This window comes from Cnephaeus nilssonii (genome assembly GCF_951640355.1).
Source record: "Cnephaeus nilssonii genome assembly, chromosome: 6".
Classification (NCBI taxonomy): domain Eukaryota; kingdom Metazoa; phylum Chordata; class Mammalia; order Chiroptera; family Vespertilionidae; genus Cnephaeus; species Cnephaeus nilssonii.
Window position 1 is genome coordinate 30,638,954 of NC_137077.1, and position 25,870 is coordinate 30,664,823.

Genomic DNA, 25,870 nt, shown 5'->3' on the forward strand with positions numbered 1-25,870 from the left:
CTCTCTCTAAAAATCAATGGAAAATAAGTCCTTGAGTGAGGGTTTTTTTAAAAAAAACTGTGTAAAAAATATATAAAATAATTATGTATATACATAAAAAATCTTGCCAGATATCCACTACTGCAATCCAATACTTGTATCCTTGGCATGTTCAAATTCAGGAGCAGTTCAGGAGATGGAAGCCAGATGGTCATGGATTATGAAAGAATAAGAGGTGGAGGAAGTGGGACAGTGAGTGCAGAAACCTAACAAAGTATTGAGATTGTGTAGTTTACCTTTGGAGCAGCGATGAAGAAGGAATGAGATGAGGTATGCTGTAAATATTGTAAGCTGCCTTGTATTCCCAGCACATGTTTTAAATGATCATGTCTCTCACGAGAATCCACACATAAGGAAACAACGGCAGCTCCTGAGACACGGGTAACAGTAGCTTTTCTGGAAGGAGCCAATCTTTGTGTGAGCAGATTGCAAACCCTGAGTGGTTAAGGAAACTCCCGCTTTCCTAGAAATCAGCCTGGGCCTCTGCGGAGTATACAACTGTTCGTACCAAAATGGAGATAATGCCACCCAGCTAGTTTTATATTTTAAGAATTAGAATAATGTGTATGCACAGAATATGACACACAACAGGTACTCAATTAGTGGCAGTTCTCTCATTATCCCCCTGCCTAGAAAGGGCTCTTAAACATACTAGACAATTATAAAATAGTTGGGTGGATGAATAAAACTATGAACAATAGTCCATTTCAGTGAGCTGCCTATTTTTCCAGACTGAGCTTAACTATTATTATTTCCTTAGGGAAGCTACCTAGCTACCCTTATCCCAAACATTTTCTCACTTAATAGTGTAGGTATCAGAGTCAGGTTGCTGGTGCTTGAATCTTGGTCCCACTACTTATTGTGTCTTGGATGCATCACATAAACTCTCAGCTGCCTCAACTATAAAATGGGGCTTACCCATAGTATCTACCTCATCGGGTTTCTGTAAAGGCTTACCACAAAATATATTTATTAGAGCGCCTGGCATGTAGTAAGCATTCAATAAACATTAGCAATTGTTACAGGGCTATAAATCACATTTTATAAATTATTTTCTTGTGTAGTTCATGAAAATCAGCTTCATGAGAGCAGTAACTTAGGTGTGTGTTTTTTCACCATCTAAAACTATGCCCTGGGATCTGTAGGCCCTCATAAATAGTTGTTGAATGAATACCTACCTACCAAAGACACAGAGTGCCACAATTATATATATATATATATATTTTTTTTCCCCCAAAATTAAGAACAGGGCTTTGCATAGAGTAGATGCACAACAGATGTTTGTTGATTGAAGGAATGAATGGAGATGATCAAATGTCAAGTGACTCCAGACTACTGACAGTAGTATATCCAGGAGGCAAAAAAGAGATTAACGAATATTCCAGTTCATCTTTATAAACATTTTATTTAAAAATAAAATTATAAACAAAATACAGAAAAATATTGACACCTGTGATAACAAGAAAATGACTCCTAATCTTTAGGGCAGTTTGTTATCCTGGAAGAGCAAAATCATGAGTTTTATAAAGAAATTTCACTGTGCAAAGGAAGAGTGTATTTTTAAGGTTCATTTAAAACAGGTATTTGGCATTGACAGAAAAAGTATCCCTATGTATACATTCAACATTTTGCAGCATATTTACATTCAAGTTACATTTCCAAATTCTATGCCAAATACAGTCTAACTCACCATCAAAAGTCCCTAATACATTACTAAAATTCTATTTGGTAGAAGTGCATTATTATTTTATTAGAAAATAATTTTATGTTCCTATTATATCAATTATATTTTAACTATGTCAACAAAATTCACTGACCTTTTCTTCCCTGGTGAAGCCAAACCTCTTCTAGACAAATTAAGCACCAACTGAAATGGGACACTTATAAGTTAAATGGTAATTTGTTTTCCTCCCTCCTCAGAGATATCATTAAAACTTCCAATGGAAGGACACGGGCGCTGGCGTCTGTCTTCTTTCACAGCAGCGGAGACATATGGATACAAGCAGTGGAACTGGAGCTTCTTTTTAAAAGATGGCCGAAGCACGGCTCCCTTTCAGTTGTGACCAAATTCCTCATCGAAATAAAACGCGTTAAGAAACCCACATGGTTTTCTGAAAATTTCTCCATTTTCCCACATATCCCTCAAGTCAGACTATTACTTCATTAACAATTTGTGAACCTGTTGGTTAACTTTTCTAAGGTACACAGGGCAGCTATCCTAGTTTCCTGATGATCTTCCCATTTCATTTCGTGAATTATGATTTTACTAAAATCAACATAAATTGCAAATATCATCCACCTACAGTTCTCTGAGAAACTTAACTTACTCAAGGGTCAAGATTCCATGGGGCCTGTCTATCTAGGCTTGGCAAACAAAATGTCAAGATTAGAAAATTCTCATGCTTCCAAGAGATTCTAGACAAATCAAATCTACTCATAATGTATCAGTTCTTTTTGAATGATCTCAGATCAAGTTCAATTTTTTAAGAAGTCTAGGAAGATAATGACAAAACGATGGAGACAGATAAATTTCACGCAGTTGAGCTCTTTCTTTCTAATTTACTTCAGGTTGTAACTTCTCCTCCAGGACAGGACGACTGGCAGTTGGCAGTAGGTGGCTGAGATGATACCACTTCTAATTCAGATTCACGGACAAAAACCACTGCATCACCACTTACATTTATAAGACACTGTGCCTATAAGAACAATGGGGCATGTTCAGTCACAAATTCCACAATATGCTCATACTCGTCTGTTACATTAGGGGTACCACATTCATTAGAGAAAAGATAGACATCCCACTAGAAAAATGAGCAAAGAATAAGAAGGCAATTCATAAGAAAGTAAACTCAAAGAAACAATCATTATAGTCATTTAATTTTTAAAGGACTCTAACAATTTTAAGTGAGTTACCTTAACAAAAATGATAAAAAGAAATTTATTCTAAAATTTAACCTAAGCAATACACTTTAGCCCCCATTAACAGAATTACATTACTTGTTTTAAAACAAAACAAAGCAGTTTGGCCCCATTATGATGTACTTTTCACCAGCATGACAGTGAGAACCTGATGGCATCATAATCCAAACTAGAGGAGGGCTTTTTAAATATATATATATATTGATTTCAGAGAGGAATGGAGAGGGAGAAAAAGACAGAAACACCCTCCAGTGGGGATCAAGCCCGCAACCCAGGCATGTGCCCTGACTGGGAATCCAACCGTGACCTGATTCATAGCTTGATGCTCAACCACTGAGCCACGCCAGTCGGGAGGCATTTTTAACTCTCCTTAGTCAGCCATCACTGTATTCCAAAGACCCACCAAGAAGATGATGAAAAAAGTAGTAAATTATGCCCTAACCAGTTTGGCTCAGTGGATAGAGCGTCGGCCTGCGGACTAAGGGGTTCGATTCCGGTCAAGGGCATGTACCTTGGATGCGGGCACATACCCAGTAGGGGGTGTGCAGGAGGCAGCTGATCCATGTTTCTCTCTCATCGATGTTTCTAACTATCCCTCTCCCTTCCTCTCTGTAAAAAATCAATAAAATATATTTAAAGAAAAAAGTAGTAAATTAGAAGCAAAACTTCTAAAGTATTTAGGAACAGCTGGTCACCTGGGATGTGAAAACTGCATCTGACCTCTGTATGACCATGGTTATCAATATACTACAGGCCTGGTGCACGAAATTCATGCACTGGGGGTGGGGAGGTTTCCCTTAGCCCGGCCTGTGCCCTCTTGCAGTCTGGGATCCCTCTCACAGTCCGGGACCCCTTGTTCCTTACTGCCCGCCTGTTCGCTGCTCCTTACTGTTCAGCTCGCTGCTCCTTAGTGCTGCTGTGGAGGCAGGAGAGGCTCCTGCCACGGCTGCTGCGCTCACCAACCGTGAGCCCGGCTTCTGGCTGAGCGGCGCTCCCCCTGAGGGAGCACACTGACCACCAGGGGACAGCTCCAGTATTGAGTGCCTGCCCCCTGGTGGTCAGTGCGCATCATAGTGACCGGTCATTCTGGTCGTTCCGCCATAACAGTCGCTTAGGCTTTTATTATAAAGATTCTTTAGAACACATTCTAAGCATTGAGAATCAAAGAGCTTTATAAAGAGCAAATCTCTTTTGCAGGGGAGGGTGGCAGGTGGGAAGGCCATGGGGTACATTCCCAGGTTCCCGGTCAGAGGTCTTTAACTACCTCTTACCTGGTTCTTATTTGGATTCTCCATGAAGACACACTGCTTCATGATGTAGGAGACAACAGCATTCCCTCCTAATGCAGCAACATGAGCTCTCACCATTGCAAACACCTCAGCGACAAAAGCATGGAGAAAACCACTGACTCCTCCTTCCTACATAATAATGCACAGAAAAATCAATTTATGTACTTGTGTAAATAAATGTATATAAAATGTCAAAGAGGAAATATTAAAACATCTTCAATAATCTTAATATAATGGATTATTTTAATGTCCTTTGTGAGGAGTTGTTGCATGAATGAACAAAACTTTACTGAACACATATCTATGATAGAGATTACTCTCCTTATTTTACAGATGATGAAGCTCAAAGAATTTGTAATGTGCCCATGACTAGCTATGATCACATGATTAGTAAATAAATGGCAGAGCAAGAATTCAAATTATTCCTCCATCTTCAACATCTCCCTCTATCAAATTGTTCCCATCCTCCTTCAAGTAAATTAATGATAAATATAAACAATAAAACCTCCCTGCTATCCACATCTCCCCTTCTGAACCATGTTCTAGTCATGTTTACCTTTTATCAGTTTCTCAAAAGTGTCAAGCATTTTCTCTGCCTCAAGGTCTTTACATATACTGCTCCTGAAGGTTCTAAGGATCGTTACCCAATTTTCTACCAGGATAACTCATATCTAGTTCTTTAGGTCCTGGCTGAAATGGAACTTACTCAGAGATACCTTCCTTAAATCTAAAGTGAGTTCCCCCAGTATATTTTCTAATGGCCTCTTATTATCACTAGTGGTTACATAATTATTTGTTTAATGTCCACCATGCTCCAGTTTCACTAGACTGTAAATTCCATCAGGTCAGGGGCTCCATCTGTTTTGTTCATAAGTCTTATGATAATACTAACTACTGTGTGAAATTTGGTAAGTGTAATCTAGAATCAATCCAGACAGGTTATTGGGGGGAAAAAAAGAAAAAGATGTGTGTGTTACTTTGGGCAAAAATAAAATAAAAATAAAATAAAATAAAATAAAATAAATAAAATAAAATAAAATAAATAAAATAAAATAATAAAATAAAATAAAAATATATAAAATAATAATAATAATTGAAACTTGTTTGGTTTTGTCACTAATATCTTCAATCAGAGAAAATTCACAAAAGTAATGAAATAACATCCATAAAATTACCTCACGTAGAGAAGTGGTTTCCCGAATAAAAAACATGTTAATTATCCCAAGATATTTCGTTATTTTTGCTCCAGGAATGAAAGAAAGAGGTGTCATCTTAACAACCCCAACTGTAGAATTTGCACAAGGTGGAGCAGAACGATTCCGGAAATTTCCTTCACTCATTGGACTTGCTTTTTCAACTGTCACAGCTAAAAATTGAAGAAAGAAGAGAAACCACCAAGATCAGATGCTAGTAACTCAATTACTCCCCAAGGTTTCCGAGTAAGTGGTGACAACATTCAGCTGTCAGTGAGGCTAAGCCATGTCATGAAAGTCAAGAAATTATCATGCACTGCATGCAATTTAAAGAGAGAGAGAAAGAAAAACATAAGAGAAAATGCTGGAATGGAATTCTTTTGGAAGAAAAATGGCATTCCTGCAAAAGAAAATGTTGATGCGGTGTAGCTATACATACAATGATCGTTATAAAGTGAAGAAAAAGAAAAAGCGGCAGAGCAATTAAAAATTATCTGCTGTGGGAACAAATTATTACAGAGTGTGAAAGTTGTTATATTTCCCAGTTTTTTTCCAACTTTTTCAGATGACTTCATCATTGTCAACTTGTAGATAAACCTTGTTAACTAGTTGTAATAGGTTTATTTTCTAAACCATTTTGATCAAACTCATAATTTTAAAAACTTAGAAATAACCTTGGCTATCTAAAAGTTGATTGTTATAAAATATAAATAATAATAGCTACCACTTATCAAATAACTATTATAAACCAGGCACATATATACATCTAATCCTTATAACAACCCAGCAACCTAGGTTTTATCCCCATTTTCAACATGAGGAAACTGAGGTTCAGAGAAGTTAAATAACTTTCCCAAGGTCACACAGCTATTAAAATGGCACTTCTAAGATTCAAAACCAGATCTAACAGGTTCCATATCCTGTGATCTTTCCTCTAAAATATAGTTCCTTCCCTATTAATGTACTGTAAACTCTGACACTCAAATACATTTACCTCCGAATCTACCAAAACACATGGAGTATAGATAAAAGAGCATCTCATGATCTTGATTCTAACAGTGAGATAAGAGTTTACTTTCTCTCTAAAAATACCTCATTCTTTCAGCCCTCTGGATATCACACTTGATAAACTGACACATGCCATATGCTATATAGTACCTTGGGTCCTGGAATAGTATCTCTTCCATAAGAGAGCTGACAATTTCCTTCCACTAGAATATAATATCTATTTACATACTTTTAAGAACACCTTCACAAAAAGTGAAATTAAAAAAAAATTCTACAGTTAAAATCAACAAATCTAAAGGCCCTTCAATAACTTCTGCTAAATGACCATTAGTCTGCAGCTTTCACACTCCAACACATGATTGATTCACAATGTTATTACTGGGTGGAAAAGTCTAGCCTTCACCACTGGGAAATCAGGGATATGCTTCTCAGATCATAATGTGGTAGAAACATCCGCCTACTTGTCTTAATTGATCCGCGCCTTATGGTCTGAGCTTTCAGTTTAATGAGCTCTATCCAGCTGCTGCATCTGTCTGCAAAGGAACTGTAATCAACTGACGTTGCTGGAAACATAGACAGAAAACAAAAGAAAAAATATGTATGACGTCTCTTACTCGTCATAACACTCCTTCTGATGACGTAATTTAACTGTAATACAGAAAAAGAATGGTCCCTTTCAAGTCAGATAAGAGAGACAGTAAAGAGTCAAGCTTTAGACACTGATTTGTCCAAAACCAATTTCTCAGCTGGCTGAGCGTTTTTGGTGATGTCATAGTTGTGTGGTCTCTTAGGGAAAACGGAAGTAGGGTTTAACAGAAATATCAGGACCATATACCACATTTTAACTAACTTTGTCCACATTCTTTTTACTTTACAATGTTTTAGCTGTTTATACTTTAGGACTTTAATTTGCAATCTAAACTTTGTGAATAATTGCCTTCCTATGTCTACTTTAAAATCAAAACAAAAAATAATGAGTTAAATGGTGAAGAATAGATGAAAAAAATCACTAGTTGACTTATCTTTTATTAAAATACCTTCTTTCTACCAAGAGTAACAGGAAAGCCAAAGGATCGCTTCTGTCCATAATCTCTTTTCCATGTACATTTATGGCAACAAAGCTTCTCATAACACAGGGGAGGGCGGCAGGTGTGAATCTAATAAGTTCTCCTTTTACTGAACTAAAAAATATATATTAAAAGGCTAAAATTTTATTTTTAGAAACTGGAAAACTATAAAAATGCTTTAAATTTTTAAAATATTAGTTTTATTAATGTTTTTGAGACACATTCTAACTACAATAAAGCCACATTTTGGTGTCTGAATTCCACTGTCCAGTGCATTTTTCCAATGTCTGTATGTTTATGCACCACCACACTAGAATTTCACACCTTGGTGACTATTTGATTAGACGAACTCACCTCTCTGTGCAGCTGGTATACCTGAGTTAGAACTTGCACTCTCCAGGTGTTCTAATAAGACAATATGAACAACATTAGCTTGGATGCTAAGTATAAACCAGTTTCTCTTCTTTGCTGTTTGTAAGTACTCTCTATAAGCCAGAAGAAGAGGAGGAAATCTTTATGGCTTCATTGTAAAAGCAAACCAAATAGAAGTATTTAGATTCCTAATGCAATTTCTATTGACATATGAAAACTAGCTCAGTTAATAAATACCATGCCAAGGAAGACTACTTGTTAGTATAACACAAAAAGAGTTTCAGAAACTTTATAGGCATGAGAAAATATAAACACAGTAACAAATAGAATGAAAGCAGGATGTGAGAAAACTGAGCAGAGAAAAGGGTCAATGAATTGGGAAGAAAATCTGAAATGAAACATGGAAGGGAAATATTTGTGTGGGGAAGAGCCAGTAAGATTAAAAATTACAGACAAGGCAATGACTGATGTCTCACAGACAAACACAAGCTCCTTACTAGCCATAACACTCCCCCTTACCACCAACCCCTTCATTAAAGGACATTACTGTCAGCAAAGTCCTCTGGTGGTATCAAGACTTTGTGGAATGAAAAAGTGACTGTTCTCCATAGAAATAACCAGGAATCCCAATCACTTCCTTTCCAGTACCTCATACAAATAGCATCCAGAATTTTCTCTGACATTTTTATAGATTTTTAAGATATTGTACAAATTTAAACAGTACTATAAAAATCACCTATTCCTAATGTTCAGGATCTATCCACACTAACACATTTGAATTTTTGTTTCAAAGAATTTTATAATTGAAGGAATAGTGTTGTCATGTAGAAATAACCCATAAGAAACACGGAGAATTATTTGGGTCGGCCAGTTGTTTTTTTAATTTATAAACTAATTAAATACATATTTTTGTCTCTGCCTAATGGGTTGATCTTTTGGCACTATTCTTAAGTTAATAAAATTTACACTTTCCAAAAGTAAGATTTGTACAGAATGTTTCTAATAATTGGGTACAATGGAAGTATCTCCCATGCTGCCCTCCTCCCCCATTTTTATAGGTCAAGTGACCACTAGCTAATACTGAGAGTGTACAATGGCTGACATTCCTCTTACAACAGAGAGCTGATAAATAAACAGGGTCACTAAGTGGGGTCCACAAAATGCCTGTGAGAGTGCTGGGCTGTGGACATGCCCTGATAATCATGGCCTCAGACTGCAGATCCAGACAGGGAGAGTCCTCTGGACTCCGGATCCCGAGGGGCACTGGAAGGCCAGGAGGAGATGAAATCTACAGGAAGAAGGCCAGAGCTGACATCTTGAGGCTGACCAGATCTCTAGGGGACAGCTCAGCACAGCAAGACCCAGTGCTGGGACAGCCGGAGACCTACCCCAGGCTTCCATGTCCCAGGAGGGTCCCATGGTTCTCATATGCCCTTGGTGAGCATAGAATTATAGAAAATTAGGAATTCTGTGAAAGTTTTTAAAATGTAGTGGCAGGGGAGGAAGCTAAAAAAAAAAGTGAAAATCACTGAAGTGAAATTATCTCTGTACCTCAATATTATCTGGGTAATATGGGATTCCCCAATAGCAACTATATATGTTAGAGGCAAATGTCCACAAAAAGAGTTTAAATGTAAAAAGTGTCTGTTCCCTCCCAGCCAGTGTGGCTCAGCAGTTGAGCATCTATCCCAGGAACCAAGAGGTCACGGTTTGATTCGCAGACAGGGCATATGCCCAGGTTGCAAGCTCGATCCCCAGTACAGGTGTGCAGGAAGGAGGCAAGCAGTTGATGGTGTTTCTCTGTCATCTATGTTTCTATCTATTCCTCTCCCTTCCTCTCTCTCTAAAAATCAATAAGAACACTTTTTTTAAAAAAAAAGAACTTTGTCTTAAAAAGAAAAAAAAAAGTATCTGTTCCCATCTCTAAGTTTAGCAAGTGAAAAGAAAACACAAAGGTACACAATGATGCGTATAATATTTGTGTTTTTAAAAAAGAAAAATATAAAATATATTTGCAAAGACAGATAATAAGCTATTAAGAGCAGTTGCCTCAGCCCTCGCTGGTTTGGCTCAGTGGATAGAGTGTTGACCTGCGGAATGAAGGGTCCCAGGTTCGATTCTGGTCAGGGGCACATGCCCAGGTTGTGGGCTCAATCCCTGGTAGGGGGTGTGCAGAAGGCAGCTGATCAATGATTCTCTCTCATCACTTATGTTTCTGTCTCTCTCTCCCTCTCCCTTCCTCTCTGAAATAAAAAAAAAAAATGAAAGAAACAACTAGAGAACAAGACCAGAGCAGAGCATCAAACTCTCTCACGGATGTTTCTCCCTCTCTCTCTCTAAAATCAATAAAAATATATTTTTTAAAAAAAGAGTAGTTGTCTCGCCTGTGCTGTGTGGTTCAGTGGTTGAGCATTGACCCATGAACCAGAAGTCACAGTTCAATCCCCAGATAGGGCACATACCCGGGATTCTGAGCTCAATCCCCAGAAGGGGGCATGCAGGAGGCAACCAGTCCATAATGTTTCTCTCTCATCAATGTTTCTATCCCTCTTTCCCTCTCCCTTCCTCTCTCTGAAATCAATAAAAACATGTTTAAAGAGTAGTAGTTGCCTCTTGGGAAGGGAAATGAAGGGAGATGAATGCTTTATTGGACTATATGATTTTTTTGGTAGGATTTGAACTTTCCACCATGTGCATTTACTACTTTTCCCATCAAAATTTTACAAAGGATAGGGAAGAGGAAAAATAAAAGCAAAGGAAAATATTTATTCCTGGCCCTCAAATATGAATGCGTTTGAATTAAAATCTGGAAAATAAATCAGTTTTAAAATTGGAGACATTCTTAAGGGAAAGGGCGAGAGAAAAGATTTATCTCACTTAAGAAGAGCAGGTTCATCTATTAATATGCTAGCTATGACCTTAATTTTTTCTCTCCGAGAAAAGGCCCAGGGTGAGCTGGTCCTGGCAGCACCTTGCACTAGTTTGACTACTTCAAATATCGGGCTCTCTGTCACACTGCTCCTTCTGATTACAACTTGCGTTCCCAGGCAACAGGCTTTTCAGAAGAGAAGGTACTACATATATAAGCTGTCTGGCTCATTGACAAACTAGTAATTTTGATTAAAAAGAAATCTTATTAAAGTCATTTGGGCTTTGTTGAGGGCTAATGCTTAGTGTGGGCCATTTGTGTATCTATGTGAAAGAGTTTGAGACAAACACTTATGTTAGGTCCCCATTCTAGCTGTAAAGAGAGTCTCAATCAAGCCACATGGCAGCCTACTTCTCTTACGATTTCCTTTCCCACTGAATACAAGAAAAATATTATTTTGTTTTAAAAAGCACAAGTAAGTGATAACCCTATTATCCCCAAATAATCAACCCTAGAAAGTTAGCCTGGCACACACACAGCACATATGGCTTTCTTATTCTCTTAGTACATTCTAGCAATATTTAACAAGCCCTAATGGTGTGGGGAGGAGGACTAACCTAAGTTAAAAGCAGTTTAGTGAAAATGAGCAAAATGATGACAAAGAAAAAAATGTGGCAAGAATTCTTCCTCCCTCAATTATACATGTTCCAATGCCTCTAAAGGTTGAGGCTTCCTTATTTTCCTAATTAATCTGTCATACCAATGACAAAGGTGTTGATTAACTATGATAAAGTTCTATACTGACCACTAACTCTTCTGACCACTTACTCACTTTGTATCATTAGAATTCACAGAATATCTTTGCTCTTAATAATTAAAAAATATTTGAGACAATCTTACATGGTCAACCTAGGAAAATTACTAAAACTGAAAAAATTCCTGCAAATTATGAAAAAGTTCTCTGGCAGATTAGGCATTTCCATCAATCTATAATGCACTGATTAGCTAAGTCATATAACTATAAAATCTGGATTAATAACCAAGTTAGATAAAGGATGTATATGAACATTCAGCATAAACTTTGTCCATAATTATATTCAAATACTGGTGGATTGGTAATAAAATGGCCATATTATAGTTAAAAATTATTAAGGCATAGAAAAGATAGAACTTCAATTTGGACAGTCCATAAGGAAAAAATTTCAATTATAAAGGTAATACATACGCTAGAGCAGTGGTCAGCAAACTCATTAGTCAACAGAGCCAAATGTCAACAGTACAATGATTGAAATTTCTTTTGAGAGCCGAAAACCGACTTCTGCGCATGGGCCACGAAGTTTCAATCGCACTGGACGTGCGCGCCCGCACGTGGTATTTTGTGGAAGAGCCACACTCAAGGGGCCAAAGAGCCACATGTGGCTCGCGAGCTGCAGTTTGCCGACCACTGCGCTAGAGGACAAAGACTATTAAGTAGCTTCTCCACCTGGGTCGTTAAAGCTTCCAGCTTTAGGATGTACAACATCCTAAACCACTTGTGCTTTTCCTTCACTCACCCTTTATTGTTTTCCTGCCTCCGTTACCAGGTACCCACTCCTCCTCATATCATCTCTTCCAAATAATCCCTGTTTTCCATCAGTAACTCAATTCAATTTTTCTTTGCTTTTTTTTAACTCCCTACTCCAGCTTTTACTGTCCTCAAGCTACCTTAAAGAAGCTAAAATTCCTTAACCCTACTTCTCCGTCGATTCTTTTCTTCCTTCCTTCCCATTTTGTGGGTAAGTTTTCCACACACTTTTCTCTCTTTAGTTTCTATTTTCCTCTCATTCTCCTTTCCCTCAGTATCTCACCCTTTCAAAATCTCCTGTGGATTGTCGTGGTCATCAATAACATGGAGAACTTTCTATTGTTAATACCATTTGGTCATTAGGACAAAATCTATTTTAAAGAGAGAGAGAGAGAAAACAGGCATGCAATGAGTTGTTAATATATAAAGATATTTAGTTAGTATAATGAATTATTTAGACTTGTAAGAATTCAGAACCGTTAGTTGGCAGGAAAAAAAAGAAAGCAAACTTTAAAGGTTTCATAGATTTATATTTCTAATAGCTAGTTTAAAATAATGTGAGGGAAGTCATTAAATTTAAAAAGTTAAGATATCTTTTAAAATCAAATTTGATTTAACAAAAAGAAAAACTAATTCTTATAAACCTACAATAAAAGTAAAGATTAAAAAAAAAACTTCTGATGTGGATACCTAATTATGGAGTACAACATATTTAATGAATAAGCCAACTTGTTTTCTTTTATATTGAAACCCAGATTTTGGCCTATGCTTGTCACATTAGTCAGCAGCTGCTTAATGAAAAGAGTAATCTTGGCAGCATATAGCTTATGTCACTGAGCATGAGGAAATCATGCCAGCATAAAGCAAAATGAAAGCAGGAACAAGGTGGGTATTATAAAAACTTTTCCTCTATACAGTTTTATCCAACAGTATATAAAAGCTAGGATCAGTTTAATCAAACCTTTCAAGTCTTAAAACTCTCAAACTTTTAATGAAAATACTATCCTATTATAGATTAGATTTGTAAAGTATTTGAAATTTATTTATAATAGGATAAAATTCATACACTTTTGTCATTAATGTAAATCCTTAAACCCTACAATATGGTATCTAATATCTCAAGATTTATATCTTTAGAAATGCATCTAAATATGCTAATCTTTTATGAAAATTACATGTTTAAAATTCTTGAGATCAACTACAGTTTATGAGAAAAATCTTACTAACTTATTTTTTACTTTCCACGCAAATTATATTCACTCAGATTCCCCATTTTTACTATATTTGATCCCTTTTTTCCTATATATATCATTTTATAAGTCTCTTGAAACTATTTCAAGAAAAACTGAAGTCTAGATATTAATAGTTAGGAAAAACACTATGAAAGTGGCATAAAAATTCACTATAGCCATCTTTTTTCTCGTAACACAGCTTCACGTGAAAATAATTTATGTCAACGCCACATCATCTATGATCCTCATAGTATTCATCAAAATATTTGGATGACCTTCATATGACAATGTCCTTTAAGAAATTATTTCAGCTCAGCACCTTTTAATATTTCAAATCTGAAAAATCAAGATAACTAGCAAGGTAACACCAAGCCAACCATAAATTTGAGACATACTTCAAACTATTTTGTTACCTTGAGAAACAAAACCAAATATAACAAAAGATGGAAGAAAAAAATTGAACATGGATGGACAATTCAGGCCCAGGCTTACTCTATACACAGAAATAGGATACATATAATTGAAGCATCTTTTCTTCACATAATATTCACTCATTTCCAATAACATGAAAGGATAAGAAAAGGTTTATCTACAAGTGAAAAGATGGAAGTATTAATAAACATACTGTGCTTAACTTAGCTCTTAAAACTACTCTGTCAACATAAAAGAAAATGAACATTTTAACAAATTATCCTATTTGTGATAGAATCCACAATTTTCAGAATTAAAAAAAGAAAAGCTCCATCAGCTTAGCTAACTGAACTAACAAAACTATAAAAACTATATATATTTATTTACTTCTTAGTATTAGTAGTTGACTTTTAAGCCTCTGTGGGTTGCATATAGAAAAGTAGAGAAGAGCCCAGCTCATGTAGCTCAGTGTTTGAGCATCGACCCATGAACCAGGAGGTCATGGTTCAATTCCTGATTCCCAGTCAGGGCACATGCCCAGGTTAACGGCTCGGTCCCCAGTGTGGGGCGTGCAGGAGGCAGCCAATCAATGATTAATTCTCTATCATCATTGATGTTTCTATCTCTCCCTTCCTCTCTGAAATCAATAAAAATATTTTTTAAAAGTAGAGACATTTTTGAACATTTATTCCTAGCACTCTTACCTTGCCCTCTCCTGCCTGTTTCCTCTGAATTGTTATGCTTAATTTTTTCCAGATATGTTTATTCTCTACTCAAAGCCTTTTCTTCATGTTATAATGCCCAGTTGCTACATTCATGTTATAACACTCTATTATAACATTTTTAGGATCTTTACAAAACTCATCCTATCCTCTAATATTCGAAAATACTTTCTTTAAAATAACTTTTTCAAATATATTTGGTATAGCCCATGTCCTCATAAAAAGACTTTGAGGGAACAAAGACAATAAATAAGCTTGCAACATAAACCACAATTTACAAAACTGTTTACAACAGATACAGAAACTTTTTAGTGCTTACTGATGATTTTGAAATGCAATATTCATGGAAAAGCACATAGGTTTTTCAGTTAAGCACTTAGTATAAAAAGTTTTATACACATTAGTACTGGTTGTGATGATGTTGATCATTATGAACAAGATGATGATGATGACAATGATAATAAAGGTGAAATGATCTGATTCCATTATTTCCCAACTTTGAAACCCTTTCTTCAAACAAAATCACATGTAGAAAACAGATACGCAAAAACACACTGAATCGGAACTGCTCTAGTTCAGAGGTAGGGTAGGGGGTCCAGAGACCTAGCCCTCACATCCCCAACCCTTTTCAGCTCCCTCCCTTCCCACCCTGCCTCCTGGGAAGTCAAGAGGCACCTCTGAAGAAACACTATGGCTTAAAAATTATTGGTTTAACTAATTAGAAGCTATTTGGAAAATTTTAAGTTCAGTGTGACCATAGGCATAATTTAGCTTTTAATTTGTTTTTAATAAAAAATTAATATGTTAATTGAAGAACCACAAACTACAGAAACCCAGGGAATTGGAGAATTTAAAAGGCTAGAGGGAACCTTATTCCTTTCACGTTTTACAGATGAGGAATTGAGGTTTAAGTTGGCCTCAAGTCTCACACTTCTGAGTAGCAGAACTGAGAAGAGATCCCAGGTCTGTTGCTTTATTACTCCACCCATGGCCCTTCTCTACACTCCTTAAATTGAATTGCAAATATTTTAGGTATTGTTCAGATATTACTTATTCCACTCAAATTCTTCTTTCCTTGTTCTTCAGTTCACACAGTATAATTTACATAAAATATACTAATGACAAGAAATACTAGTTATAATGACCTTTGAAAGGACTGCAGATACTGTGTTATCAACACAGATAAAGCAAACTTAAGAGTTTAAATTTGATCTACAGAACTCAGTAGCTATTAACATGGTAAAATACAGCTAACAGGAACCCCAAAAACACATATATATTCCAATAGATTAGCAACTGATGAAATCTTTTTTGTTAATTCGTTTTTTGTTTTGTTTCTCCCCCGCCCCAACCCCCATACCCAGCCCCCCACATTTCAGGGTAAGGATGAATAAAAATGATACCTAAAAGTAGTTTGGAACTAACCCTGCATTAAATACACATTTCTGTATAAAGTAGATATTAAAAAAAATCCTGTCTAGTCAGTTCAAGGGAGATTCTTAACAGTTCTACTTTTTATTCTGGGAACTATATTTATTTTATAAAGCTGAACTCAGATTATCTTTGGATTTGATTTTTCCTCTCTATTCTTTCAAGGAAGTTGAAGTATGCAAAAATTCTCCATGGAGTTCTAAATTAGAATTTTAATTTAGACAAAGAGGAAAAAGGACCACAGTTACCATGTCAGAAAGTTCAGAATTTGAAAGTACCTCATCTTTCCAACTTCAAAGTAAGAGATGGGATCTACTTATCTATATGGACAGGCTTTGCACTGATTTAGTAAAGATTATTAATATACATGCAATGTGAGTATAAAACTATTCCGTATTACATCTAATTTAGTATCAGATAATATACTTGACAAGTAGAAATCATGAAATAATTTCACTTGTATTATAAAATATAAAAATCAGAAAAGTCAATATGGTTTTTTAAATAACAGATGTACCATTTTTCAGAATAAAACATTTAGGAAAAACACAAACTACATTTATTATATATGTAATGCTATGAAGTAAAGTATAATAATTTTATAAATTTTACAATAAAAATTACACTGAAATCAGAAGAAAAATGGAAAACTACCATTTTCTCCAAAGAGTGTTAGATCTAAGTAGATGTACTGTTATTAAGAGATGATCATTTTGTATTTGAAAAAATGGCAGTATCTTGTAAGTACCTAAAAATGTTCCTCAATTGTACCCAAGATACCTAAGAGAGACAAAAACATATTCCTTTCTCACATTACTGCTGCCACCCAAAACCTCTCCAAATACCTCTGGAGAAAATAAGTAGTTTGTTGTCATTTTCAAAATGAATATTTTTGTAAGGTTTAATTGTTGCTGAAAAAAATTACCAAACAATATAAATTTCAAATATATCAAATAAATCAGTATGGTAAATACAAATCTCTGAAAATAAAACTTTAATACATTTGATATATAAAAATGGAGTCTCATATGAAAAATTACCTTAATAATATGCTGACATTACTTGAGAAATTAAAATGAGAATATTACTCCCCCCCCCTTTATGAATATGAACATAACAATGAAAGAATGAAGAGTAAATCTTCATCTCAAGATTCTAAGATTATCTACAATAATGAAGCAAATAAAAAACACTAGAAACTAGGATTTGGGTTTTCATTTCCCTTATTTAACCAACCTTTAGCTGGTGGAAAAGGATGAGAAGGAAGTGAATCTGAACAGAGTTCCAGTGGAAACTGCAGAAGTTCTTCATTATCTGTAGAGGCTTAGGAAGCAAGAAAAACAATTATTTAGTAATAACCTATTATTAATTTTTTTAATTAAGAATCTGGTATAACAGATTGTAAGAAAATACTTTGAACATCTATATGCCAACAAAGTGGGCAACCTGGGAGAAACAGACAAACCCTACGTACAATCTGCCAAAACGTAATCAGGAAGAATCAGAAAACGTGAATAGGTCAATAGCAACTAATGAAATTGAAGCGGTAATCAAAAAACACCCAGCAAACAAAGCCCTGGACCTGGTAGCTTCACAGGTGAGTTTTACCAAACATTCTAAGACAAATTAACACCTATCCTCCTCAAACTCTTCCAAAAAATTTAAGAGGAGGGAGGACTTCCAAGCTCTTTATATGAGGCTAGCATTATCCTAATTCCAAAACCAGATAAAGACACTACAAACAAAGAAAATTATAGGCTAAAATCCCTGATGAATGTGGATGCTAAAATCCTCAACAAAATATGAGCAAATAGGATCCAGCAATACATTAAAAAAAAATCATACGCCATGACCAAGTGGGATCTATTTCAGGAATGCAAAGATGGTTCAATATTCACAAATCAATAAATGTGATATGCCACATAAACAAAATGAAAAATAAAAATCATATGATCATATCAATAGACACAGAAAAGGCATTAGACAAAATCCAGCACTCATTTTTGATAAAAACTCTCGGGAAAGTGGGAATAGAGGGATCATAACTCAACATAATAAAGGTCATAAATGACAAACCTACAGCTAACATCATACTCAATGGTCAAAAACTAAAAGCATTTTCCTTAAGATCAGGAGCAAGACAGGGATGTCTGTTTTCACCACTCTTATTCAACGTAATACTGGAGGTCCTAGCCACAGAGATCAGACAGAAAGAAGAAATAAAATGTATCCAAATTAGAAAGGAGGAAGTAAAACTATCATTATTCGCAGATGGCATATATTGCACATAGAAAACCCTAAAAGACTCTACCAAAAGATTGCTATATTTAGTAAGTAACTTTGGCAAAGTAGCAGGATACAAAATTAATACCTGGAAATAGATGGCATTTTTATACACCAATAATGAACTCTCAGAAAGAGAAACTAAAAAAAAAAAAAAAATCCCATTTACCATTGCAACAAAAAATAAGATATCTGGGAATAAACTTAACCAACGAGGTAAAAGTCCTATACTCGGAAAACTATAGAACACTGAAAAAGGAAAGAGAGGAAGATACAAACAAGTGAAAGCATATACCGTGTTCATGAACCGAAGAATTACATCATTAAAATGTCCATACTACCCAATGCCATCTATAGATTCAATGAAATCCCAATTAAAATATCAATGACATATTTCACAGATCTAGAACAAATATTCCAAAATTTATACGGAACCAAAAAAACAAACAAACAAACAAAAAAAAAACCCGAATAGCCACAGCAGTGTTGAGAAAGAAGAATAACATAGGAGGAATCACAATACTTGATATCAAACTATACTACAGAACCACTGTAATCAAAACAGCCTGGTACTATGATCTCATATGTGGATTCTAGTGATACGTCTAATAAGGGGTTAAAATAAACTGATGAACAAAATAGATCCAGAGTCATAGAAGCATGGAACAGACTGTGGAATCTCAGAGGGAAGGCAGGGAAGGGTGGGTAGGTAGGAGGAGATCAACCAAAGAACTTGTATACATATATGCATAACCCATGGACACAGACAATAGGGTGGTGAAGGCCTGGGTGGGGGATGGAGGCAGCCAAGAAGAGGTCAATGGGAGAGGGGGAAAAGGAGAACATATGTAATACTTGCAACAATAAAAATTTAAAAAAAACACACAAAAAAAAAAACCAGCCTGGTACTGGAACAAAAACAGGCAAATAGACCAATGGAACAGAACAGAGACCCCAGAAATTGACCCACGCCAATATGGTCAATTGGTATCTGACAAAGGAGGCAAGAGCAAACAATGGAGTAAAGATAGTCTCTTCAATAAATGGTATTGGGAAAATTGAACAGGTACATGCAAAAAATGAAACTAGACCACCAACTTACACCATTCTTACACTTATTCTTCTATTTAAGAATAAACTTAAAATAGATAAAAGACTTAAATGTAAGTTACAAAACCATAAAAATCCTATAAGAAAATATAGGCAGTAAAATCTCAGACATCTCACTTAGCAGTATTTTCACTGAGACTTCGCCTAGGATAAGGGAAACAAAGGAAAAAAATTAACAAATGGGACTACATCCAACTAAAAAGCTTCTGCACAGCAAAAGAAACCATCAACAAAATGAAAAGGGAAACTACTGTGTGAGAAAACATATTCACCAATGATACATCTGATAAAGGGTTAACTTCCAAATTATACAAGAACTCATACAACTCAACACCAGGGTAATTCAATTAAAAATGGACAAAAGACCTGAATAGACACTTCTACAAAGAGGACATACAGATGGCCAATAAACACATAAAAAAATGTTCAACATTACTAATCATCAGAGAGATGTAAATTAAAACTACAATGAGGTATCACTTCACACCTGCCAGAATGGCTACCATCAATAAATCAACAAACAACAAGTGCTGGCAAGGATGATGAGAAAAGGGAACCCTAGTACACTGCTGGTGGGAATGCAAACTGGTGTAGCCACTGTGGAACACAGTGTGGAGTTTCCTCAAGAAATTAAAGGTGAAACTGCCTTTTGACACAGCGATCCACTTATGGGAATATATCCTAAGAATCCTGAAACACCAATCAGAAAGAATGTAAGCATCCCTATGTTCACAGCAGTGTTATCTGGAAATAGCCCACATGCCCATCAGTAGATGAAGGGATAAAAAAAGCTGTGGTACATTTACACCATGGAATACTATGCAGCAGTAAAAAAGAAGGATATCTTACCCTTTGAGATAGCATGGATGGACCTGGAGACTACTATGCTAAGCTAAATAAGCCAGAGAAAGACAAATATCACATGATCTCACTTACATGTGGAATCTGATGAATGAAATAGGTCCAGAGGTATAGATGCATGGAACAGAATAACAGACCTCAGCAGGGTTTGGGAGGTGGGACAGAAAGAGATTAACCAAATGGACATAAATAATAGTATGGGGACGGCCTGACATAGGGTGGGCGTTGGGTGGAGAGGGGCAAAAAGGGAGAAAATGGGAGATATCTGCAATACTGTCAAAATATGATGGGCCAGTATGGCTCAATGGTTGAGCGTCAACCCATGGAAGCAGGAGGCCACAGCTCGATTTCTGGTCAGGGCACATGCCCTGGTTGTGGGCTTGATCTCTAGTAGGGGGCATGCAGGAGGCAGCCAATCAATGATTCTCTCATCATTACTGTTTCTATTTCTCTCTCCCTCTGCCTTCCTCTGTAAAATCAATAAAAAAATATTTTTTAAAAAATACAATAAAAATAAATAAGAAAACAAAATCCTACTTTTAACACCTAACAAAACAAAAAAGAATGATACTTTCTACATTTTACTGGGTAAATGACAACTCTGAGAATCTGTTGACTACTATGGGACTTTTCCTAAGAAAAACACGTGATGCTTACTACATCAGTAGTTTCTCAAATGCCTTGAGGACCTCCTTAGCGATACTAGGATAGAAACCTCTAAGTTACTGCAGAATTAATATGCTACAATTTAAATCTATAAAACAACAGTATCTCTATGTAAATACCAGTCCACCACCTTTTCATGTATAAAAAGTATCAAATCAGCCATATGCTTATCCACACCGTTACTTTGATAAGCAAAAAGTGGCAGATTCTCTTCAAGAAACAATTCATTTATTTAATCTACTATCCTCTATATTTTATCACTAAACTATAATGTAGACAAACATGAACTGTGATCCCACTCATCATAGATTTACCTCTTTGCAATGACTTTTCAACCTGTGTTTTTGTCGTCTGTAAAGCCTGATTTTTGTCAAAAGTTATTGCAACGGCTGTGACTGTAACCTAGAATCACAGAAACAGTAAGATTAGCAAAATAATCATTGTCAAAATAAGTTTCTTACATTTACTACTCAGTACCATGGAACAACTTACACTAATTGGCTAATTTGCCTTTCCTGGTTAAGATTCTCTGTTATAATTCTGGTTAAAATTCTCAGAGAATTATACATCAGCTCAGATATTCAAACTATAACTAAGCCCAACATGTACACCTAAACATAGATATTCCAGAAAGAGCTCAAGAACTTTGTCTAACAGATGGGGACTGGAGAAATTGCATATAAGTACAAATCCTATTGTATGTATGCTGGAGAACAAATGTAATTCCAACTTCAGCTAACCAGAGTTCAGGAAAATAAAATATACACAGTATGTTTCATACTAATATGTTTCAAAATATTTTTAAGTAAAACAGCTTATAGTTATTTAATTATAGCATATTTGTAATATTATAACAGACCAGATAAAATCTAGAAATCTTCTTTAATAATAGACTGAATCTTAATTACCTGAATTAACTCATCTTCAGGAAGAGATACTGTAAAATTTACATGGCAAAGGCAGCAGGGGATCATAGACCGTAGTTTAAAATACAGGCTCTATACAATAGAAAATATTAGCAATGTCATTTCTTTTCATTTAAAAAGTTACAAAAACTGACATTTTAATGTGCATTATGGCAAATGGAAAGCTTAAAGGATTAAAAGAAAGCTGGTCCAATTCTGTTTGGTTTATCCTTACATAAAGAATCCATCTATAATAATAAAAGTGTAATATGCTAATTAGACCAGATGTCCTTCCAGACGTTCTTCCTTCTGGACAAAGCTGCCTGGGCAGGGGCCAAGGCCAAGGCCCTTGCACAAATTTCGTGCATCGGGCCTTTAGCCTATAATAATAACAGCATAATATGCAAATTGACCAAACAGCCGATTAGTGGAACGATCATCCGGATGACCACGTGATGACACCCACTAGCGCCAGGCCAGCCAAGATGGGTGTGATGCAATTAGTTGGGGGCCCGGCCATCGCCCCATGATTGCCCCACAGAGGCAGGCCCAGACCACCGGCCAACGGGGTAATCAATCGGGGGGGGGGGGGGGGGGTTCCACAATCGCCCCAAAGAGGGAGACCCAAGCCACCAACTGGCGACTGTGGCGGGTGGGCAGGGCCTCCCTCTGCGGGGGCGATCCATCACGGAGCCCCAGCTGGGTGGGCGGGGCCTCCCTCTGAGGGCAATCGATTGTGGGGCTCCCGGACTGTGAGAGGGCACAGGCCAGGCTGAGGAACGCCCCCCCCCCCTCCAGTGCACGAATTTCATGCACTGGGCCTCTAGTTTTTAATATTATGGCAGACAATAAGGTTTAATCATATCTATAAATGTCATAAAAATAATATAAGAAAAATGTATTTTAAATTTACATACACACAATAGATTTTTATGAAGTTTAAAGCTATGAGATAACTTAAAATATATTTCTTTTATAGTATGGCATATTAAGATAGACAGGACTTTAGCATTTTATCTGATGGCAGAGCTAAGTTGATATGTAGATAAATATAATTTAGCCCATAACTGTGTAAGATATTCCAGACAATATGTACACATTTTCAATTTTATGATTCTTAGGAGTTTTAACTAAAATATAGTTAGCCAGAAGGTACCTACCTTGAGCAAATTTTCACAGAGATCATTAAAGTTCTTATTGAGGGCTTGATTAGTCAGGTTAAGGCTGCTTAATCGGATTACTCTTACTGATGTGAACATCTAAATATGGGGAGATATGATAGTATAGCATTTTATTACTTTAACTACTCACTATAACAATAAAACTGCCAATAATGAACAATAATAACTAATGTGTTATGAAAAAAGGGTAACATTTTAATTGCAATAAGGAAGTGAAAAAGAAAACATATATTAAGAAGGAACTTGCTAAAATCACTAATGTTGTATTTATTTAAAATTAAAAATGAAAGATTCACCTGTATTTCAGATGTCCAATTATTTATGCCAGGCATAATTTCTGTATTGCAACTATAAAAGCCTGTCAAAATAAATTATAGTTAAAATATGATATTTCATTTATTTTTGTGTTAAGAATAACCTGTTCCAATTATTACATGACATTCTAACTATAATTATTACATGACATTCTAACTATAATAAGAACCATTCATTCTTTTCTAAAATGTTAGACCATCTTAACAAATTACCACTTTTTAAAAAAATGTGTAATCTTAAAAGGATTAAAAATCAGTTCACCTAAGTCAGTGATGGGCAACCTTTTGAGCTTGGTGTGTCAAACTTCGCCAAAAAACTGAGCATAACTCGGGTAGTGTGTCACTTTGAGGAAAAAACATTATTTCGCAAATGTTTCATCCTCAGGAGCAGCAAATGTTTCATCCTCGGCATGCGGCTACCTCAGCGGCCGTGTGTCATCAGAAATGGCTACAGCGTGTCAGTGCTGACACGCATGTCATAGGTTCGCCATCACTGACCTAAGTTCTAACATAAATATTTTAAACCTGTTTTCCGCCTTGGAGCAGCAAAGCACATGACAAGGTGTGACCCTGATAAAGCCTCTAACATAAAGTTAGTACCATAATAATTATGAACAAAAATACTGATGTGCAAAAAAAAAGACAGTCTCATCTCAAAGGTAATTTTTTCTGTTTACCTGAAGGAGGAGGAACATCAGTAAGGAGAGAATGTACATCTTCCATAGCATCTGTGTCATCAATCTGAAAATAGAAAGATTTAAACTATTACGTAAGTAATAAATATGTAATTGTTTCAATTTTTAAAAAATTTTTTACTAAATAAAAAACTTAAGAGTCAACAAAGAACCTTTTCCCTAAATTAAAATATAAAACTTGAAAGAAATTCTTTTCAAATATCGGTATATTTCTCTACAGTAATAATTATAAATATTTCAAAGTGAAATAATTTGTAAGTATAATTAGTTTTTTCTTTTAACAAGCCTTTTCTCAATCCTTTAGGAGGGCATGTTTCAAAAGAAGGTACCATAGCAAAAATTATCTCTAATTGTTTAAATAAATATAGTGCAATTTAAAATTTGACTAAAGACACAATTGCTTTAAAATAAAATTATGTAGGGATAAATTTAAAGGCACGCCTAAAAATTAAGTATAATCCTATTTTTCTTATATCACTATTTTCCATTGTGAATAATAAAGAGTGAAACTATGCAACTAGACATATACTGAATTCATCTGTACATCAGGGGTCTAAGTCCTGCCTCACACACTCTGTGCTTCCATTCACATCACCCCTGTGATTTCCAGAACCATCTTCGCTCCCACTTGACCTTAGCTACCTCGGTCATGGCTATACCTCAACACTGTTCCCCAAACCATTCCACACACAGATTCAAGCATTCTCCAACTACAATCCCCTATCCTTTTGCCCTTTCTCTTACTGAATCTACACCTTGTCCCCCCATCTTCTGCCCACATTTGAAGTACTTCTGTGCATTACTTAGTCAGGATCCCAGGATGAGAAGTATCAATGATGCTCTAGATCAAACTTCAGGTAATGCTAAGACTCACCTGGAGAATTTGTTAAACAGATTCCTTGGCCCCACCATGAAATTTTCATTTACCAAGTCTGAATTAAGATCCCCAGAATTGGTATTTCTTACGAACTTCCAGAGAGTGCTAACACTACAGGTAGTCACAGCCCACTTTGAGTAGCACTGCTCTAAACAGTACCCTGGATCCTTTTACCTCCTTAGCCTGACATATTCTTTACCAACTCCCATTATTTTTCCATTCTCAGACAGTAAAAAAAGATGAGAAAAAAGCACAAATCCATACAGATTGAGTTTTCTACAAATTAACTCTCTTACCTCAGGTTAAGCCTTGTGCATCTCCCACGGCTGACATCCTGATCACACTCTCAGGCACTGTTCTAGACTCTTCAGAACTCCAATCCCATTCCAATACAATTCTACCGTCAGCTTCCTGCTTCACTGAGATCAAGGCACCTGACTTTTTCTTTCAACAGGCACCTTACCAGGACATTTCTGAACATCCTCATTTATTTTCCTTTCCTTCAATTTCAAAGGAATCTATCTCTTTCAAAGCTAACCATTCTAGAGAGGGCAGGGGGAGCAAATTTGTGAGAGAGGAGGCTCCCTGAACCTTTTGTACCACATTTATCCTCCAGAAAAGCTAGTTCTGAGTATATTTTTATAATGAAAGTTCAATGATACCTTTTGAATTCAACAAGAAAACACTACATTCAGAATTCACAGTGCCCGTATTATTACATGTAAAAATGTTATAATTGTAGTAAAATGTTACAACATATAAAGCAGGGAATTCTAGTAAGTGAAAAAATAGCACATTAATTTCTTATTTAAATTCATTCAAGTTTACAATAAATAGCTCCAAGAGTTAATATTAGTTTAAT

At 35.8% G+C, this 25,870-nt stretch overlaps 1 protein-coding gene across 14 annotated transcripts in view; it reads right to left on the reverse strand.

Annotated features, from left to right (window-relative positions):
- Nucleotides 1-1,430: 1,430 nt before the first annotated feature.
- Nucleotides 1,431-25,870, reverse strand: part of C2CD5 (C2 calcium dependent domain containing 5) — a 93,441-nt gene continuing 69,001 nt past the window's right edge. For 4 of the 14 annotated variants that reach the window (XM_079775328.1, XM_079775335.1, XM_079775334.1 and 1 more), the window contains 11 exons: nucleotides 24,114-24,177; nucleotides 23,419-23,480; nucleotides 23,102-23,200; nucleotides 21,945-22,034; nucleotides 21,351-21,438; nucleotides 17,353-17,439; nucleotides 7,870-7,920; nucleotides 6,910-7,011; nucleotides 5,423-5,613; nucleotides 4,230-4,376; nucleotides 1,431-2,735 (listed from right to left, as the gene is read on the reverse strand). In XM_079775328.1, the coding sequence (XP_079631454.1) occupies nucleotides 2,604-2,735; nucleotides 4,230-4,376; nucleotides 5,423-5,613; nucleotides 6,910-7,011; nucleotides 7,870-7,920; nucleotides 17,353-17,439; nucleotides 21,351-21,438; nucleotides 21,945-22,034; nucleotides 23,102-23,200; nucleotides 23,419-23,480; nucleotides 24,114-24,177 (1,113 nt within the window). In that variant the 3' untranslated portion in view covers nucleotides 1,431-2,603. Of the gene's footprint in view, nucleotides 2,736-4,229; nucleotides 4,377-5,422; nucleotides 5,614-6,909; nucleotides 7,012-7,869; nucleotides 7,921-13,410; nucleotides 14,142-17,352; nucleotides 17,440-21,350; nucleotides 21,439-21,944; nucleotides 22,035-23,101; nucleotides 23,201-23,418; nucleotides 23,481-24,113; nucleotides 24,178-25,870 lie in introns of those variants that run through there. The other 10 variants (XM_079775323.1, XM_079775329.1, XM_079775326.1 and 7 more) reach the window with 5 other exon arrangements.